This window comes from Helobdella robusta, assembly GCF_000326865.2.
Source record: "Helobdella robusta unplaced genomic scaffold HELROscaffold_27, whole genome shotgun sequence".
NCBI lineage: Eukaryota > Metazoa > Annelida > Clitellata > Rhynchobdellida > Glossiphoniidae > Helobdella > Helobdella robusta.
This window is the reverse complement of record NW_008704392.1, coordinates 2,033,817-2,054,389: the sequence shown is the minus strand read 5'-3', so window position 1 is coordinate 2,054,389 and position 20,573 is coordinate 2,033,817. Positions and strand designations below refer to the sequence as shown.

General features: G+C 31.3%; 3 protein-coding genes across 3 annotated transcripts in view; 1 reads left to right on the top strand and 2 right to left on the bottom strand.

The window, feature by feature from the left end:
• Window positions 1-290, bottom strand: part of HELRODRAFT_192049 (hypothetical protein) — a gene marked incomplete at its 5' end in the record, with an annotated part of 8,267 nt that extends 7,977 nt beyond the window's left edge. The window contains one exon of the mRNA XM_009020359.1: window positions 283-290. Within this exon, the coding sequence (XP_009018607.1) occupies window positions 283-290 (8 nt within the window). The remainder of the gene's footprint in view (window positions 1-282) is intronic.
• A 523-nt stretch (window positions 291-813) lies between these two features.
• HELRODRAFT_138688 (hypothetical protein) lies at window positions 814-1,451 on the bottom strand (the record flags this gene model as incomplete). The annotated part of the gene is made up of 2 exons (XM_009020358.1): window positions 814-914; window positions 1,391-1,451. Coding segments are annotated over 2 exons (162 nt in total), but the record flags the coding sequence as incomplete, so codon positions are not given.
• Window positions 1,452-3,079: 1,628 nt separating this feature from the next.
• HELRODRAFT_112333 (hypothetical protein) lies at window positions 3,080-16,149 on the top strand. Its single transcript, XM_009020357.1, has 14 exons — window positions 3,080-3,654; window positions 4,063-4,233; window positions 4,834-5,044; window positions 5,392-5,505; window positions 5,582-5,794; window positions 9,089-9,184; window positions 9,332-9,472; window positions 9,760-9,844; window positions 13,839-13,919; window positions 13,991-14,179; window positions 14,643-14,714; window positions 15,019-15,126; window positions 15,423-15,574; window positions 15,631-16,149. The coding sequence occupies exons 1-13, from the start codon at window positions 3,570-3,572 to the stop codon at window positions 15,498-15,500; spliced, it is 1,644 nt and encodes a 547-aa protein (XP_009018605.1). The 5' UTR covers window positions 3,080-3,569; the 3' UTR covers window positions 15,501-15,574; window positions 15,631-16,149.
• Window positions 16,150-20,573: the final 4,424 nt, after the last annotated feature.

Below are 20,573 nucleotides of genomic sequence, written 5' to 3'. Positions count from 1 at the left end.
TGTATATCGATGTGTTAACGACATGTCTTTATGTATAAATCGGGGCAAAAATTGCGGCTTTCTTTGTGACAATCTTCTGCCAAAACATTTTCTTTAGCTATTTGAGTTCGACAGTATGGACAGAATAACGTTCTACTCAATGTATAAATAATGAAAAACGTGTCTGATTCATTTCAATAAAGAAAAAACTTTTACGAGTGCATGGAAAGTTAACTGGGCCGGGTTACAAACAAAGCTACCCCTTGTTTTAAAATGCTGTAAATTAATATACTGTTTACTGACCTAGCCATTTTTCTTTGATAGAATTACGTAACTTATTAGAAACATCGTAGTTGACATTGCTTATTTAGCATAATTGCGTTATTCTCGTCAGTTTACACATTATAGTATGTAGGTGACAGTTGACAAAATAGCTTTATGATAAAATGAAGGAATTTGCTAAGAACAAAATCTTTTATTACAAAACTGAGAGAGATCGATGTTATGTACATGTATGTTCATCATTTTGAAAAGCATCTTTGCAGATTAAGCATTATTTTTATAACTATAAACTTCATTGAAAAAACAAAAAAGAATCTTTCTATCCTTTATTAGACCTAATATAATGTAGAGACGAAAAATTTGAAAAAAGTTTTGAAAAAATTTCAAATGAATTCACAGGCTATTCTTTCTTTGTTTCAGTCTGAAATATAACATAACACAACTTTAATTAATTATTATCAAAAAATAAAAAATAAATAAATACAATTAATAAGAAATACTGAAAATAAACAAACATAAAATTACTTTGGCATTTGCTTCAACCCTTTTAATTCTCCCATGCACCAAGTTAGGATGAATGAAGTCATGCTGACAATTAGCATATCCAATCCCTATCCCAATTCCTGATCCAAAAACAACAGGCCATGGTCTTCCTGGAAAAAAATTTATGAAAATATTATATATATTTAACATGAAAATATTTTAAATATAATGTATTAAGAAATTATTAAGAAATTATCATTATAATATAAACCATGAAATAATTGTGACAAATCAAAAATGAAAAATTCTATAACTATGTATTAAAAAATCATGAAAATTTATTATTAAAGATTTACTTTTAAAAAATATGACGGAAAAGACAACTCCCAATCCAGCACCCATTGCTAAAAATTAAATTAAATCAATTTTTAATATAAAAGTATTAAAATTACATTTATATTTTAATTTAAAACAATAACATAACATTATTTAATTATCATGAAAACTGAAAATTAAAATTTATTTTATTTAATAATATAATATAAAATTATAAATAATAATTAATAAATAAATTACTTATATACGTCATAAAAATGAAATAAAACCAAAAAAAGTTAAAATTAATAAAAAAAAAACAAAATGTAACCAATTTTAATAGCGGACTCTGACAGGCAGCGATCCCATTTTTCTCCGTAGATGTCTTCGGATTTCGTGTGCGGTGAACCAGGAGTAGCCATTTTTTTTGTTTACGTTTACAAGGTCATTAAAAGGGAAATTAATTTTAATTCTGACAACGGCGCTTCATTTCGGAAAAAATCGATTTAACCCCATTGCAGGAAAGGCCAGCCAACAAGACACACAATATTAAGTTACGTAAGACACAGTACACTCCAGCCATCTACACACCCACACACGCATACATTCACACACGCACACACACACTCTCAAAAAGTTAAAAAAGGTTAAAGGTCAATTACTACTCCTTCTAGGTTTAGAGAAATGAACCATGGAATGAACATGCACAAACATCGCACGATAAATCACGCAATACACACGAAGGACGTGACAGTCGGAGATTTTTTTGTTATATTTACTTCTACAGATTACAAATTTCAACCGGACGACGAGAATGAACATTATTTATCTTTTTTGATGTTTAATTTCTTATTTAAATTATGATCAAAAGTTTGAATATATTAATTCAAAATTTGAAAAATTATAAACTTAAAAACTTAATGCTTGAAATAAAGTACAATAATGTGCTGCTGTTGGTTTTTGAGAACACAGTTACAAAACTGCTTGTGATTGTAAAATTCTATTCTTGCAAGTATGTGGTAAAGTTATAAAAACAACTTTGAGTTTTCCACATTTTTGTAATCTCGTCCAAATTTAAACAAAATTCAAATGTAATAACAAACAAGTAAAAAATCGCCCAAACTCCTGAAAAGCATCGAACAGCCGCACGTTTAGTTATCAAATGATTGATTAATTTGGTAATTAAGTAATTTAGTAAATAACTAGTTAAAAAATTCACGTACATGTACATAAAATCTACGTTTAAATTTGTAAAATAAAACGTAAAAAACGTCACACACACAACCAGCCACACCCATCTGCTCCTCACTGGTTGGCTTGTGATGATGAAAAATGAAGGGGTGAAATAAACCGGTTGGGATGTACTATGGAAGTGAATGAACTATGCAATATATATATATATATAATATATATTATATATATGTGTGTGTGTGAGAGTGTGCGTGCGTGTCTGTGTGTTTGTGCGGGAGAGGGGGGGGAATGACATCTGATCTATACAAAATAAAATCAATGTTGTAATGTATTATTGCTTTCTATATATATATATATATATTAGCATTTTTATATGGTATATCTATTTTATATAAGATGTATATAATATATATATATATTATATATATATATATATTAATATCCGCAATAAATATATATATATAAATATATATATATTTATATATATATATAGTGTATACCCACAATAAATATATATATATATTTATGTATATATAGTGTATATATATATATATGTATATATACACACACATGTATGTTATATTATCTTATCACATATACTTACATGTTTATATGTAATATATATAAACACTTAGTAATATAACACATACAATATACATATACAACAAACATATACAATGTACATATACAACATACATATACAATATACATATACAATACACTTACATATACGACATACATATACAATATACAACATACATATACAATATATATGTAAATCAGTATGGCTTGTGTCTATACATATAATATGTGCAATTGGGGGTAAAGGTTAAAAGACTATATATTGCGGATTGAAATTGAAATGGAAAATTTTTTAGAAACTGAAAACATTGGAACATCCAAGGTTGTCTGCTGGATGAAAAATGAAAATGAAATATGCTTTCAGAAAAGCCATAGTTAAATTTAAATGCATTATCATTTAGAAATTAACTTAATCAATGGCAGATTTATGAATAAATTAAAGTTAGTTAGATTTATCAGCTGATGAAATTGCAATCTAAAAAATAAAACATCATCCTCTCTTTTATCATTTTATTTTCATCTCTTTTAAAAATTAATAATTAATTTAGCAATCAACTTGCTTTAATAAAAAATACCCTAGTCTTGTGTTTTTGTAATTTTCAGTATTCTATTTTACTTAATTGACCAGTTTGGTTATGGAATAAATAAAGTTAACTTTCAATTGTGGCTGGCTATTCATCTCTAGAGTTATAATATAATTTGTTTTTTAAAATTGTTTTAACAAAAAATAAAAAAAAATGAGTGATACCAACTTGACAAATGGCAATGGAAAATTGGAGACAAGTGACGATCAGAATGGAGTCATACAACCTCTACTCTCTGGTTTGTATCAATATTTTTTTATTCATTCATTTTCAATTCTATCAATCAATCAATTAATCAATCAAACAATCTGTATATGCCTGTATGTTTCAATCAATCAATCCCAAAACTATTCATTTGTTTGTTTATTTAAATAGAATCCTGAGTGCATGGTAATGTGTGTGTATTTGTATGTATGCATGTATGTATGTATGTATGTATGTATGTATGTATGTATGTATGTATGTATGTATGTATGTATGTATGTATGTATGCATGTGTGTATGCATGTATGTATGTATGTGTGTATGTATGTATGTATGTGTGTATGTATGTGTGTATGTATGTGTGTGTGTATGTATGTGTGTATGCATGTATGTATGTATGTATGTATGTTTGTGTGTATCCATGTGTGTATGCACCACACAGATTACTACCAGATCACGATGGCCTATGCTTATTGGAAGAGCAGGAAGCATGCAGAGAGGGCAGTCTTTGACCTTTACTTCAGGAAGAATCCATTCCAAGGGGAGTTCACCATCTTCGCTGGCCTCGAGGAATGTCTCAAGTTCATTCACAATTTCAGTTATTCTGAAAAAGGTGGATATATGTGTGATGTACACACAAACGTACACATATATGTATGCATAACAACAACAACAACACACGTTTAGACGGCATTTTCCCCGAGATCGGGGGTTGCCGTTTGGCTACCTATGATGAAACCGAAATACCCCTCGACGCCATCCACATCTGTCACTCGCCTCAGTATCACGCAACCCCGCTTTCACCCTGTCCTTCTCCACCTGCTCTCTCCATCCCAATCGCGGACGACCCCTTCCTACCACTCCTTCAACCTCGAACTCCAACGCTCACCTAATCCCGATCCTTTTATCCCTTCTCAACACATGTCCATACCACCGCAATCTCGATCTCCTTATCAATGTCACAATGTCCTCATTCAATCCCATCATTGACATCAGCTCTGTACTACTCCTCCTATCCTTCACTTTAACCCCACACATATATGTATGCATACATACATATATTCATACATATATTCATACATACATACACACAGACATACATACGTACATATATATACACAGACACTAATACATACAAAACACATACACATACACATCCATATATGCACACGCACACACACACACACACACACACACACACACACATACACAGACGTTGAATACCTAAGAAAGCTGCTGCCAGTCCATACAGAGTCTGAATTCTTTAACTACCTATCACACTTAAATACCAACGAAGTAGAGGTGTATGCCATCGATGAGGGCATGGTGGTGTTCCCCAAAGTACCCCTCTTGAGGTTGGAGGGCCCTCTGGCCGTGGTTCAGTTACTGGAGACCACTTTGTTAACTCTTGTTAATTATGCAAGGTTTGTTTTTTGTCTGCGGAATTGTATTTTGATGAGATAGATTGTGTTGGTAGTTCTCTATGGTAATAAAGTTTGGGAAGACATTTGCGTGCGTGTGTGTGTGTGCGTGCGTGCGTGCGTGTGTGTTTGTACGTGACGGGTTGTGTGTGTATTAACATTAATTAACTTTCCACCCATCTAATTAGCATTTCAGTTCATTAATTTTAATGAGCTGTTGGTTTATACGGATTGGGAATGAAATAACTAATGCTTTTATTTTTGATAGCGTTTACTTTATATTACAACAGGCACGCACATTATTATTATTATTATTATTTTTATTATTATTGTTAATATTATTAATTCAGTTTGGTAGCGACAAATGCGGCCAGATTCCGATTGGCGGTAGGTCCAAAGAAGGGGTTGTTGGAGTTTGGCCTAAGGAGGGCTCAGGGACCTGATGGGGGCCTCAGTGCTTCAAGGTTATTATTATTATTTATGTGTTATTTTTATTATTATTATTGTTGTTGTTATTATTATAGTGTTGTTGTTGTATAGATATTGCTATATGGGGGGTTTCGACGCGACGAGCAATTTACTGGCTGGCAAATTGTTTGGCATACCAGTTAAGGGAACACACGCTCATGCCTACGTCAGTTCATTCAATGGCCTTGAAGATGTCAGAGATAAGGTCTGCTTTGATTGGCTGGCTGATTTGTTGAGTGGGCTAGTTGATTGGCTGGTTGCTGGATTGGTTGAGTTAGCTGATTGGTTGGTTGGTTTGTTGATTTTGAGTTTGTTGATTGGCTGGTGGGCTAGTTGATTGGTTGGTTGATTTTGCTGAGTGAGCTGGTCGGTTGTGTAGCTGATTTGTTGATTGTTCATTAAAAACTAAAAAAATTTTGTTTTTATTATACAATAATAACAATAATAATAGTTGTGTTAAAAAAAAATAATAAAAATAAAAAATTAATTTAATTAAAGATGTTGAAGTGTAAGGCAAACAGTAGTGACTCTATAGATATTCTGCAAAGAAGTTTACATTGGCTCGAAGCACTCACAACAACTTTGAGTGAGTAACTTTATTTATTCGTTCGTTCATTTGTTCGTCCGATCATTCATTCATTCATTCATTCATTCATTCGTTCGTTCGTTCGTTTATTTATTTGTTCGTTCATTTGTTCGTTTGTTCGTTCACTTAATTATTCTTTTTTATTCCGTCAATCATACGTAACCTTTGATATTTGAGTTATTCAGTTGAAAGAAATATATTTTGGATGAATGTTTTTTTTGTCTGTTATATGTAATTTTTTTTTCAATTTACTTTTTATTCTATGTCTGTCCGTCTAACATTTCGTTGTTTATGTTTTTTTGTTTCGATCTCTTTTTATTTAGTTTTTTTATTTTTGGCTGTTATTTTTTGTTGTTTTCTGTGACAGATTTTTGTTTTATGTTCCAATTATCCATTGGATGAACTTTCAACTATGGCTGTCTTGGAAACATTGGAATTAGTTACATAATTATCATCTTTTAAGAATTTGTTTGTTTGTATGTATGTTTGTTTGTATGTTTGTTTGTTTGTTTTTATGTATTGGCTGTGGTTATTGACTGATGCATGTATGTTTGTATGTATGTATATGTGTATATATATTTATGTGTATATACGTGTATGTATGTATGTATCTCATTCGGATTTTAATATACTTGTTTCTATAATTAATTACGAATTAAATTTTGTTTACTATTGGATTGTTTCAAATAATCCACCTATCAATTTAAGTAAAACATGTTTTATATTATTTGGTCCTAAAATTAGAACAGATATTGTTTACCTAGTTATATATTTAAATAATATTACCATTGAAAGGGTTGAGTCATTCAAATTTTTGGGAGTTATTTTATCCTCTAACTTATCTTGGTTGAATCATATCAAACATATCTCCTGTAAACTGTCTAAATACTTGGGTCTTATTTATCGTCTGAGGTTTAAATTTTCTAGATTTATCTTAACAACTTTATATAACTCTTATTCTTCCTTATTTGACTTTCTGTGTTTCTGTCTGGGGTGGTACGTCTAAATCTAACCATCATATTTTAACTCTAGGTCAAAATTTTTTTCTTCGCATTCTGTTTAAATTAAAGAGATTTGACCATGTAAGTTCATACTATCAAACAGCAAATATCTTTACCATAAACCAACTACATATTATTTATCTATTACTATTTTTTTTAAAATGTTTAAATTAAATTATTGTCAATCTCTTAAAGATCAGATTAATTTATTTAAAAATACTAGGCAAAATTGTTTACATTCTAATTCTGAATTTTACTTTTTGAAACCTAGAACAAATTTTTTCCTCAACTCTGTCTTACACATCTCTATGCGTCTTTGGAATTCATTACCGATGACTACTAAAAACTCTTCTACTCTTGCTCTAATTAGAAAATCTATCTATTTGCTCATTCAGTCTAATTATTTCAACCATGTCCTTTGTTGATGCAATTGTTTTTCGTTATGTACTTAATATTTATTCAATTTTAAGATGGTTCAATACTTAAATAATTTAATTAATTCTATTTTTTTCTTATTTATAGAACTACCATTATTTCATTGTGAAATGTAAACATTTTTTTCTATTTATAATTTTTGGTGCCAATTTCATATCTTCGGGTCTCCAGGCTTTTTTGCTGAATGAACTCATTATTGAATTGAATTGAAATTGAATATAAGCATATGTAATTATGTATGTATGCATGTGTGTATATATATTTATGTGTATATACGTAATGTATGTGTGTATAAACGTATATGTATGTGTGTATGTGTATATACGTATATATGCATGCCTGCTGTAATACTATCAGTTTTCTATTTATTTTGAAAACATAATCATTTGCTGAAGCTGTGATTTAAACACATGGATATATATAAATATCCATGTTTTAACATAAGATATACCGTATCATAAACATTTTCTTAATTTTTTCCCCAAATTTTTTTCATTTATTGTAAATTAATCAACCAATTAGTTAATTAATGTTTATTGATTTAGTAGGAATATTATTGTACGGATATTATGACCATAATAAATAAATAAATAAATAATTCTGTTCCCTAAGTTATAACCAGAGTGCTAACCTTTTTATGATTTGTTTCCATGGAATGTTGGTGTTTTTCTAGGCAGACGACATAGCAATGCGATGTTTATCTATCATAATATTTTTTATCTCGTCTTGTTTTCCTCCTTTACTTCTGGGTTTGCCTCTGCTTTATTTTATTTTTAAACGTTCCTTTGTCGTTCTCTCTCTCTCTCTCTCTCTCTATCTCTTCCTCTCTTTCTTTTTTTCTTTCTTTCTTTCCTATATTTTTTTCCCGGTTTTATTTCCGAAAAATTATATCAGTTCTCTCCCCTTCTTTCTCTCTATTTCTATCTTCCTCTCTCCTTTCCTCTCTTTCTCTCATCCTTATTCCTTCTTTGTTCTATCCTTTTTTCATTCATTCACTCCATCTTCCTAACCTCTATTTTGATAACATATCACTCACATGGGTGCTGCATATGTATATATGTACATTTAGTAGGTGGGTTATTGTGATGATGACAGCATTCAGTCTTTCATTTAAGTACATAAATGTGATGTTCTTGTGATGTGATTGATGTTTTGTTTGGTTATGTAACCATGTTCTTGTTTATTCACGTGAAGGGCTTGATGTTTTGTATTGTGTGTGAGTGTGCGTGTACGTGTGAGTGTTTGTGTGCGTGAGAGAAGAGAAAGGAAAGAGAGAGAGAGATAGAGAGAGAGAAGAAAATTATATACAGTCTTGTTTAAATTTGCAGGAGTTAAATCTTACATACAAACTTTATTGATAGTGTAAATCATTTTAAATCAATTTTTCTGAATCTTGAGAGAGAGAGAGAGAGTTATGAGTGATTGAGAGAGGATGATTAACTTTTAATCTTTCACAAAAGTATACGGTCTTGAGTAATTTGCGATTAATTTTAGACTTTAATAACTGCGTGTTAATCATTGTAAATCTTTCTTTGACTCTTAAGATTATGTCGAAAGTGAGACGAGCAAGGTAGAGTTGGCAGCCTTCATATCGTACGGACTGGCCTTCCCAGATGATTTCCTCTGTCTCATTGATACATACAGCGTCATCAAGTTTGTTGTTTGTTCGTTCGTTCGTTCGTTCGTGTTCGTATGTTCGTTCGATCGTTCGTTTGTATGTTCGTTTGTTCATTCACTTGTACGTTTCTTTCATTCATTATAAATGTTAGGTGAAGATAATTTTTTTGTCTAACCTTTTAGAAGCGGTCTACCGAATTTTTGCGCTGTTTCTTTGGCGCTGATAGAAGCAGGGTACGTACCACTTGGTGTCAGACTGGATAGCGGTGACCTCGCCTACCTGTCTGTCATCGTCAGGCAGTCCTTTATGAAAATTGCCGACGAGTTAGCTGTTGTTGTTGTGTGTGTGCGTGCGTGTGCACATGCGTTTGTGTGTGTGTGCGTGTGCGCGCGTGCGTGTGTATGTGTTGATTGCTGAATGATTGAATTGAGGAGGATTTTGTGGTCATCATAAAAAAAAATTGCAATTCAACTTCAGTAAAGGCCATGAATGATTAAGCCTTTGTGCATGAATGATTGAATGAACGAACGAATGAATAAACGAATGGATGAATGAAAGATGGAGACAGTCAATCAATCAATCAATCAATCAACCAACCAATCAATCAAAGATATAATCGCCCTGCTTTTGAGAAGTTGACGATCGTTGCTAGCAATGATATTAATGAAGAGACAGTTCATTCGCTCAATCATCAAGTTGGTTAAATTGTTCAATTCATTTTAATTATCATTTAAATATTAATTACTGTCATTCATTTATAAATTAATTAATCGATTAAATAGTTATTATTAATTGCCTACAATTTATTTATATATTATTGTTTAATCTCTCAATCATTCATTCATTCATTCATACATTCGTTTATTCATTCATTCCTTTATTCATTTATTCATTCATTCATTTTTTTTATTTATATTTATAATTTTTAATAATTTCCTGTACAAATTTATTTGCGCTGAACTATTTATAGGTAAGAATGAGGGCAGCATTGATGGTAATGAGTGATAACGTATGTTAATGTATGGTATATGAATTTTGATTCATGTTAATTTATGTTAATGAGATGTAATCCGAGACAAGGAATTGCTATAATTTATGCAAACGAATTATAACTCATGCAAATGAATTATAATTTATGTTAATGAGAGTGCTTCGTTTTAATTTGAATCCAGTACATATATTATTATTATTATTATTATTGTTATTAGTAGTAGTAGTAGGAGTGGATTACAAATCTGTATATATATATATAAATGCATCTTTATGTGTGTCTGTGTATGCATGCGTTTTTGTTGTATTAAAAGTAGTAGTTGAAGCAACAGCAGCAGTAGTAGAAGTAGTAGAAGTAGTAGTAGTGGCTTGCAATTGGGAGAGTTGTTCGTCAGTGATAATATTAATTTACCTATTGTTATTAGTACTTTTTAAATGTTAATAATATTAATAATGTCATTTTTTTTTCATTTATTTATTAACACAAAATGTGTCTATACGTATTTGTATATTGAAAAATGTTATATAAATTGTGCTGATATATGCGATACACATGTTTCTATGTAAATTGTGGTTATGTGCGTACATGGTTACACGCACACACATACCCACACATACACGTGCACATACACACACACGTGTACACACACTCACACACACACTACACTGAGGATGATGATGATGAAAGGATGAAGTGCATAAATATTTATGCTATGGTGTATAGAATATATAAACAAACAATAATAATATTAAGTCTGTGTGTGTGTGTGTGTGTGTGTGTGTGTGTGTGTGTGTGTGTGTGTGGATGTGTGTGTGTGTGTATGTGTTTTTGGGTCATATTTAGTTGTTATCAGATGAGCTGATGTTTCGTTGTTTTGTTATTCAAGATGATATGATGATGATGATAATAATAATAATAATAACGGTTTCATGTATGTAGGTATAGGTAGGTTAAAAACAATAAGCGCATTCATTCATAGAACGAGCGATTGAAATGAAGGAAGACTTGTTTATATGTTTTGTCGATTACTGCAAAGCTTTTGATAGCGTGAAACACTTGGAGCTTATGGGAGTATGTATTGGAAAATTTGGACATTGATGGCAAAGACAGGAGAGTTATCATAAACCTCTATTGGGAGCAATGAGCAGCGACGAAAGATGCTAACAAGATGCTAACATCCATCCATTCATCTGTCTCAAGTAACAAGTTTTGACGAAATAAGGAAAGGTGTTTGAAATGTGGTGAAGTGTGGTGGTGAAATAAAGAAAAGTTTCTGCGACACTTGTTGAATATCACCACATTTCAACTCTTACGAAGTGTTAAAGATCGGGTTTTGTGGGGGGTCGATGGTCGCCAATGCCCTGAATGGATAAGACCCGAGAAAGAAGAAGAATTATTCATCTATCGTTACACTCCCTCATCATTCATTTCCTCATCCATGGATCTATCCATCCATTCATGTATTCGTTCATCTATTCGTCCATCCATCTATCCATCCATCCATCTGTCTCACTTTTTTCTATTTTATTTTATAACGTTGCTTGTGATTTACATTGAAAAATTTTTTGAACCAAGATGAACATCAGGGGTAGAATTTTATTTAAACCTCTCAAGCTTATTTGAAAATAAAAATTAATTAATTAATTAGTTAATTGATTAATCAATCTATCAATTAATTTATTAATTAATTAAGGTTTATAGACACTTGTTTATGTTTTGTATGTGTTAAGTTGTTCAAATGCACACACGCAAACTTTGGAATAATGTTTATATGTGTATTTTTCCTTTCATATTATTATTATTATTATTATTATTATTATTATTATTATTATTTTGTAATAATAATATTAATAATAACTATAACTATTTTTATTATCATAAGTATTTGTTGATTATTATTGATAGAATTATTATTTTTTGTAGGTAGTGGGTTTAAAACCTGGTGTCACGCAGGCAAGTTCAATTCTTATGTAGTATATGTGGTGGTCACCTCTCTCTCTCTCCTCTCTCTTTCTCTCCTCTCTCTCTCTCCTCTCTCTTTCTCTCCTCTCTCTTTCTCTCTCTCTTCTTTAAATCTTTCCTGTTCCTAATTGTTCATGAGCTGTTTGGCTTTTTTTATTTTATCCGTTTTTTGGTTGCTTTTGTAGAAGTCCTCGCCCTTATATATATATATATATATATATATATATATATATGTGTGTGTGTGTGTGTGTGTGTGTGTGTGTGTGTGCACGTCTTAAAAGCTGACAAAAGCTAACAGACTCTAGTAATTGTTTTAACAATAATTAGCATGCAGCTTATGCATGCTGGGGTTGAATCTTGAATCTAGGCTCTGATAACGATAGTAGCATGTAGGCCTAGTGACATTCTCATCCGTTTGTGCAATGCATGGGAGATTTATATGTTCAACATTGGCCACGATTAAAGACGTTAATAACAGTTTTGGCTATTGTAGGCTAGCTTCTAGATTAACATTTTAAAATTGATTTTTAAAATCAATTTGCATTTTCGCTACTTTTATACTACTGGCCAATCGACTACTTGTCTATACTGATTTCGTGATTGCTTCTATACGGGCTCAGTGACAATATCTGATTACGTAGATTTGTTCGAGTAGAATTTTACAGTATAAATTGGCTCTGCGGTTGTGTAATGGTTAAGATGTCTGCAAAGAATCCAACCATCCAGTCCTCGAATCACAATTAACTGCAAATTATTTGAAAAAAATTCAACTAATTTTCTAATATTTTATCTATAATATATTCATTCGTATGCTATTAGGCTATTAAAATGACCATTGTCCATTTATGGTTATATGGTATGGTTTATAATATTTTGTTCATTCAGATTAGTAGTATGGTCATCGATGAATTATTAATAATTACAGTGTTAAACAAGTATACATACACACACTCACACACACATACACACACAAATTTACACACACACATGTATATATACTTTTAATTTTCCCAGTACAATTTAACACGTGTACAATATATGCATGTTTATGTTAACGTTTATTAGGAAATTAGGTAATCTCTTTCTGTGTGGTTATTTATGGTATTCAATTCGTGTTAATGATGGTCAAGAATTATTCGTTCATTCATTTTTTTGTCTGTTACTTTCACTCGTTCATTCATTCATTCTTTCTTTTATTCATTCATTCATTCGCTCATTCATTCAGCATTCGAATCGCCTTCCTTAATGATGATGAATGATGATGGTGGTATTGCTATGCTATAATGATATATTTATTTTGACGGTTGCGAATACGTCGTGGTGTTTTAGATTAACATTAATATTTTATTATTTTTCCATCATTTTAACTAACTAACTAAATAAATAATAACAAATAAATAAAAATGAAATAATTAAATAATAATAATTCTATGACTTAACTGCTTGATATGCGATTTCATTTTAAATTATTTTTCGTTGGATCCCATGGAATTCCTCCTAGTAAATTTTACTCTGTGTTGTCTGAAAATTAATATGAAACATACACACACACACACACACATGCAAACATACACACACACACACACCCACAAACACACACGCATATACAAACACACACACGCACGCACAAACACACACACACATTTACCGACAACTTTTCACAAACACACTTACGAAGCAGTGGCGAATAGTTTTTCTTCACTTTAAATAACTGAACAACTCAACCCAACGCCCAGGGCCATTGTATAGATAGCTTTGGTATCGGCACTCATCTGGTCACCTGCCAGAAACAACCTGCTCTTGGCTGCGTTTATAAAGTTGGTATCTGCTACTGGAATGAAATACCACACGCACGCACACACACGCACACACACACAACCATTCGTAGTTAGCGGAAGTCAATGGCAAACCTCGGATCAAACTAAGTGAAGATGTGGAGAAAGTGACGATGCCAGGAAAAAAGTTGGCCTACAGATTGTACGGGGTGGACGGGCACGCCCTGGTCGACCTTATGGCCCAACCAAATGAGGAACCCATCTTAGAGGGGGGTAAAATTCTTTGCAGACATCCTTTCCAAGTCAGTTTTGTGTGTGTGTTTGTTTGATTGATTGATTGTTCGTCTATGTGTGTGTGTGTGTGTGTTGTATTTCGTGTGTGTGTGTGTGTGTGTGTTGTATTGTGTGTGTGTGTTGTATTGTGTGTGTGTTTCTGATTTTACTTTGTTAGCAGATCATTTTTGTATGTCCGATTTGTGAATCTTGACCAAGTTAAATAGAAGCTCTTTCTTTTCATTCAAACTTTTGGAGAGTTATTTTTCGGATTTATTTATTCATAATTATTAACTAAAATTTATGAAATGTGTTGTAGGGGCAAACAAAAGGATTGTGTTGTATTGTATTGTATTATATGGTATTGTATTGTATTGTATGATATGGTATTGTATTGTATTGTATTGTATTTTATTGTATGGTATTGTATTGTATTGTATTGTATTGACAATTTGTACCCATTTTTTTAAATACCCGCATGGCTATCACAAGGAATCGAAGAGGGCCCACGTAACCCCGAAACGGGTCGAGCCCCTGTACAAGTGCTACTATAAGGACGGGAAAGTATGTTGTGTATTGTATATGTGAGCGTGTGTGCGCGTGTTTCTGTGCCTGCGTGTATGCGTTTTTGTTTGTTTGTTGTTTGTACGTTCGTTCGTTTGTTCGTTCGTTTGCTTCTCGTTCCCTTTTTTGCCCTTATCATCAAACAGTCATGCGTTACAACATTTTTTAAAATTTAAGCTTACCTACTTATATGCTAATATCAGCTCAAGACACGTGTAATTACAAATAAATTTATATATAAATAATAATATTAATAATAATAAAAGCAATAAATAAAAATGATTAAAAATGATAATAATTTCAGATAAATCAAAGACTGCCGACTCTAAATGAGATAAGGCAAAGAGCCCAGGAATCTCTCTCGCATATTAGAATGGACCATAAACGAGCTCTCAACCCAACACCCTACAAGGTAGAAAATTTCTTTCATTCATTCATTCATTCCATTCATTCATTCATTCATTCATTTATTCATTCATTCATTCAATCAATCATTCATTCATTCATTTATTCATTCATTCATTTTTTTATTCATTCATTCATACATTCCATTCATATATATATATATAAATTTATATAATTTTATATTTCGTATTTTTAAAATCACTTATTTCGTTGTGTTTGTGTGTGTATGTGTGAGTGTACGTGTGTTTGTGTATGTGTGCGTGCGTGTGTGTGATAGTTGGTAATTTGAATTTTGATTGACAGGTTTCAGTATCTGGACCCCTCTACAACTTCATGCATGATCTTTGGCTGGAGAACGCACCAATTGGACAGCTATATTAAAAATTCGCTCACCCATTCGTTACTTTTCTGTCATTCATTCATTCATTCATTCATTCATTCATTCATTCATTCATTTCCATAAATAGATGGCTCAGTCATCTGCTACCTCTTTTTTCATTCATTGATCCATTCATTCATTCATTCATTCATCCTCATGATTTTATCTTTGTTTGTATTAAAATATATTTATAGGTTGATTATAACATTGGTGTATTATATATATGTATATATATATAATATAACCATATATAAAAAAAATATATATATTTATGGTTATCTTGAACAATAGCATTGTTTGTATATTATACTGCTTATATTATTTCTGTGGTGTTAGTTGCTGTTGTTTGGCGAATGTACATTAGGAGTTAAATTTTAATAAATAAATAAATAAAAATATAAATTAATAGTGGTTGTAGTAGTAGTAGTTGTAGTAAATCTTAACTAGTGTTAAACATTCTTTTGCTGTGTTTTATAGCCGTATTTTGTATATCTTTTATTAAAAAGGGCATTGATGTTGTGTTTAATGTGATGGTCTAACTATTCCGTTATTGTACTCATTAAATGTAATAATGAATGTTATTATTATTAAATTTTTAAATTAATATCGTAATAATAATTTTGAAGCAATAAATTGTATTTTGACAATTGGATAATGTTATTATCGGGTGGTAGTTACACCTCTTCATACATGGTCTTGTTGAGTGAAAAAGTTTAACATTCTGTCACCGAAGGAATTTGATGGAGGAGAAAGTATGATTAGCATCGCAACTGTTACATGTGTGTGTATACGTTTGTTTGTTTGTTTGTGTGTGTGTGTGTGTGTGTGTAAGTTTGTTTGTGTGTGCGCTTATGTTTGTGTATGTTTTTTTATTGTCATCGTTTGTCTTCGAGTGTAGAATGCCTTTTATCATTTAACATGTCTACAGATCCTCTACTTTTTCAAAGGGTAAGCTTTATCTAACATTAGAGATATTTTTTAACTGATATATTTAGCATTTGATATATCAATTACGTTATGTATCTGAATATCATACTTATCATAATTTAAGTTTTCTGATATAGTCTGCTCACAAACATGAACCCATAATTTCGCAAAGCATTTTTAAAATCAACAAATAATATACCACGCAGTTTATATCCATGTATCTATGGTTATCTATTTTTAAGACATTGATACACAGAACTGCTTCTTGGAGAAAAAAATCTTCATCCGTAGAGTCGACATTCAATATCCAATTCCTCATTCGCCAATTTAGTTTTTTCTGCTATGTCATCGACTATCAAATGTGTATCATGCTGTATCATGAGTTTATTACGGCGACACACGCACATGCACGTACGCGCGCACACACAAAATCTAATAAACACTGATGTATATGTACTGTACCAGTACATTCTTTGGTTGTATTTTTTCTGTGGCTATATTTGCTATAGATGATTTTGTCTGTCTATCTCTGTGTCTATGTGTGTGTACTCGCATGTGTTTGTGTATGTGCTCGCATGTGTTTGTGTATGTGCTCGCATGTGTTTGTGTGTGTGATTAACTAATTATTCGTTCTGAGTCTATTTTTTACTCGGTATTTTATTCAAAGTTGGTTTTGCCAAAAATTTGCAGTTGGTTTGAGAAAGATTTTCCTAACTTTTTTACGTACATATACATAATTTTATGTATATGTACATAATTTTCTGTTTCACCAGTTGAAAATAAAAGTTTTGGCTTCATGCTAGTGTTCTATTTAAAATTCATCAATTTTTATTTTTCAAATGTAACGTTCACTATCATTATACCCCCAGACCACATGCGCAGATTGCATCTTATTATGTAATTATATTTGATGTAAACTTTTATCTATATTTTATTTTATGATAATTTTTAATGATTCTTATGTTTTTTTTGGTTGGTTTCTATTAGCTGGTGAACACGTGAATAAATATCTGTGCGCGTAGCCTCGTGTTTTGTTCATTTGTTTTAATCCTTAAGAAGTCAAATTTTGGTGAGTTTCGAGACAATGTTGGTGAGTATCTATAACTAAGACGCCATTACTTTACTTCTTCTTCATTACATAACTTTACATTACATAACTTCATATCATTGTAAAAACTTTCAATTCAAACTGCATACTTCTATAAAATACATAACATACCAACACAAATATGCTTCTAACAGTCTTCTTTCTCGTGCCTTATCCTTTCAGGGCAGTGGCGACCATCGACCTCCACAAAAGCCGATCCTTAACACTTAGTAGCAGTTAAAATGTGGTGATACTCAACAAGTGACACAAGAACTTCGCGAATTGTATTCGTTGTTGACCGCAATCTTTTTTCCCAGCAATCTTTTCAGCAGTTGTAACATTTTCCATTCTTTCCTTCGGCATGATGTGATCAAAAAAACTTTAACTGCCTCCGTCGGATTATCTGTAGCAATTTCCTCTTTTCATAACCGGGGAATGTTACAAGAAATTAATTTTTATCGGCAGCTATTAATTCAAATGAAAAAATATTCAAATAACAATTATTGTTTAATATAACGTCTCGAATAACGTACAATAACAATGACATGATGTTACAATTTTGTTGAAGAACACCAAAAATAAAATTTAATAATATCAACTAAAATAATACTAAAAACAAAACGCTATAAAAATAAATCTGTCATTAATTAAAATTTTTATAATTAGTCAAACACTGACTGTCGACTAGATAAATAAAATGATATATGTATGTGTGTGTATATATATATATATATATATATATATATATATATATATGTGCGCGCGCGCGTATGTTTGTGTTTATGTATGTGTACATTTGTGTGTGTGTGTGTGTGTGTGTGTGTGTGTGTGTGTACGAGTGTGTATTTGAGTGTGTTGTATGTATGTATGTGTGTATTTATGGGTTTGTTTAAAAGTACATTTATGCGTGTGTATGTTTAAGTATGTATTTGTGTGTATGTGTATATATCTATATGCATGTATGTATACATTTATTCATGTATACATCCGTAAAAGTATTTATTTGTGTGCGTGTGTGTGTATGTGTTTTGTGTGTGTATGTGTTTTGTGTGTGTATGTGTGTGTGTGATGATGACGTGCAATGGGATAACAAAAAACTTTGAAAATGTTATGAGGAGTATGAGTAATTAGAAAAAAATGGATGAATGAATAAATGAAAGGTTGAATGAATGGTTGAATGAATGAATGGATGAATAAATGGATGGATGAATGACTAAAAATAAGATTAACAAAATGATAATTCAAAAACACGCAATCAACAAAAAAGATAACAACATCAAAGTTCAAATATTAAATCCTCAACGACAATAACATTAAACATCATTAACTAATTACGTACCGAACAACTTATAAATGAAGAAAAAAATACGCGCTATACAACTCGCAACGATGACGTCATAATTAATATGCAGTATATCATATATTCCGTATCTTCGGTAATAACGGCCACGAATAAATAGTTTAGCGCTTGATTAAGCAAGTTTGATAGCGTGGATGGCGATATATTTAAAAAAAAAAATGAATGCTGACTGATTTTAGCTTATGCTCCTAACATTCATAAAGATAGGGAAAGAGAAGGATGTAACAATGCTTATGTGTTTTACAGAGAGAGAGAGACAGGAGAGAGACAGGAGAGAGAGAGAGAGAGAGAGACAGAGACAGAGAGAAAGAACAAAATAATTGCTGATAATTGCTGAATAATAACCAAAAATGACGTCTGACTAATATAATGTATGAAACACACGTATGCAATAAATGAATGACTAGTACATATATGAACACATCTGACATGAATGAATAAATGAATGGCGCTGGAGGAAGAATGAATAAAAATTTCGTCCACTCAATCGTTCGTTTAATCTTGTATTCATTCATTCATTCATTCATTCATTCATTCACTCTTTTGATTCAATCAAATTTCAAAATGTGCAACAACAACAACGGCTTCAGTTAGATGGATTGAATTTACAATTTGCAATTCAGATCAAAGTTAAATAAAACAACGAAAATAAATGATGACTATGGTTTGATACTCTTTAAAAACTGAAAACTAATTATTATAAAATGTTTTTATGCAAACAAAAAAAATATTCACGAATAAATAAGAAGCATGAACAGAAAATCCGAGTAACAGAATGTAATAACATAATATATATGTACGTAAGACTAGAAAACATGAACAAAAATTCAATATATATACAAGTGGATGTGTGTGTATGTATGTATGTATGTGTGTGAGTGTATGTATGTGTGTGTGTGTGCGTGTGTAATATAATATATGTATGTAAGACTAGATAACATGAACAAAAATTTAATATATATAAAAGTGGGTGTATGTACGTAGGTATGTATGCGTGTGTGTATGTGTGTGTGCGTGCATGTATGCATGCGTATGTGTGTGCGCGCGCGCGTGCGTGAGTTCGTGTGCATAACATAATGATGTTAAAGAAACCTTGATTAGATGGCATGAAACAAACAAAAATATTTCCAAACGAATGTGAAACGAAACGAAACAAGAAGAGCAGCTTGTTTGAAACATCTGTAGGCCAGCCGCAGACCATTGAATTAATAATACATTTCATGATGTGAAAGAAAATTAAAGAATAATATCACTAGCAATGAGTGTGTCGATAATAATAATAATAAAAATAATAATAATAGTAAAAAAATTCTACGGATAATAATATGAACAGATAATAACATCAATGAATGATTTATAATGGTAAGATAGAGTGACGTGAATTAGAGTTTCAGATAATTTGCTGTAAACTTATAATAATAACAGCGATTAATTAATTAACGAATTAAATATCAATACATCCTTTGACTATTAATTAATTAACCAATTAATTACATTTTAATACTAAATAATATCAGTACTAACGCTACCAATTAATTAATTAATACCACTTAAGAGAGAGACTCCAAACGAACTTAGTAGAACTTAGCACAGCAATTATTAAGCAAGGCGCTACCACCGATGACCTTTGACCTGCCACTCGCCAAGTTGATCCCGCCCATTCCGTCACCGACTCCGCCCTCGTCAAAAAATGACGGAATC

What these genes read in the sequence shown, in the direction of transcription:
- HELRODRAFT_112333 (XM_009020357.1), top strand. Translation starts at nt 3,570, where the DNA reads ATGAGTGATACCAACTTGACAAATGGCAATGGAAAATTGGAGACAAGT. An exon ending in GATACATACAGCGTCATCAA is followed by an intron (nt 9,185 to 9,331) that starts GTTTGTTGTTTG and finishes CTAACCTTTTAG; the next exon opens with AAGCGGTCTACCGAATTTTT. An exon ending in GCTACTATAAGGACGGGAAA is followed by an intron (nt 14,715 to 15,018) that starts GTATGTTGTGTA and finishes TAATAATTTCAG; the next exon opens with ATAAATCAAAGACTGCCGAC.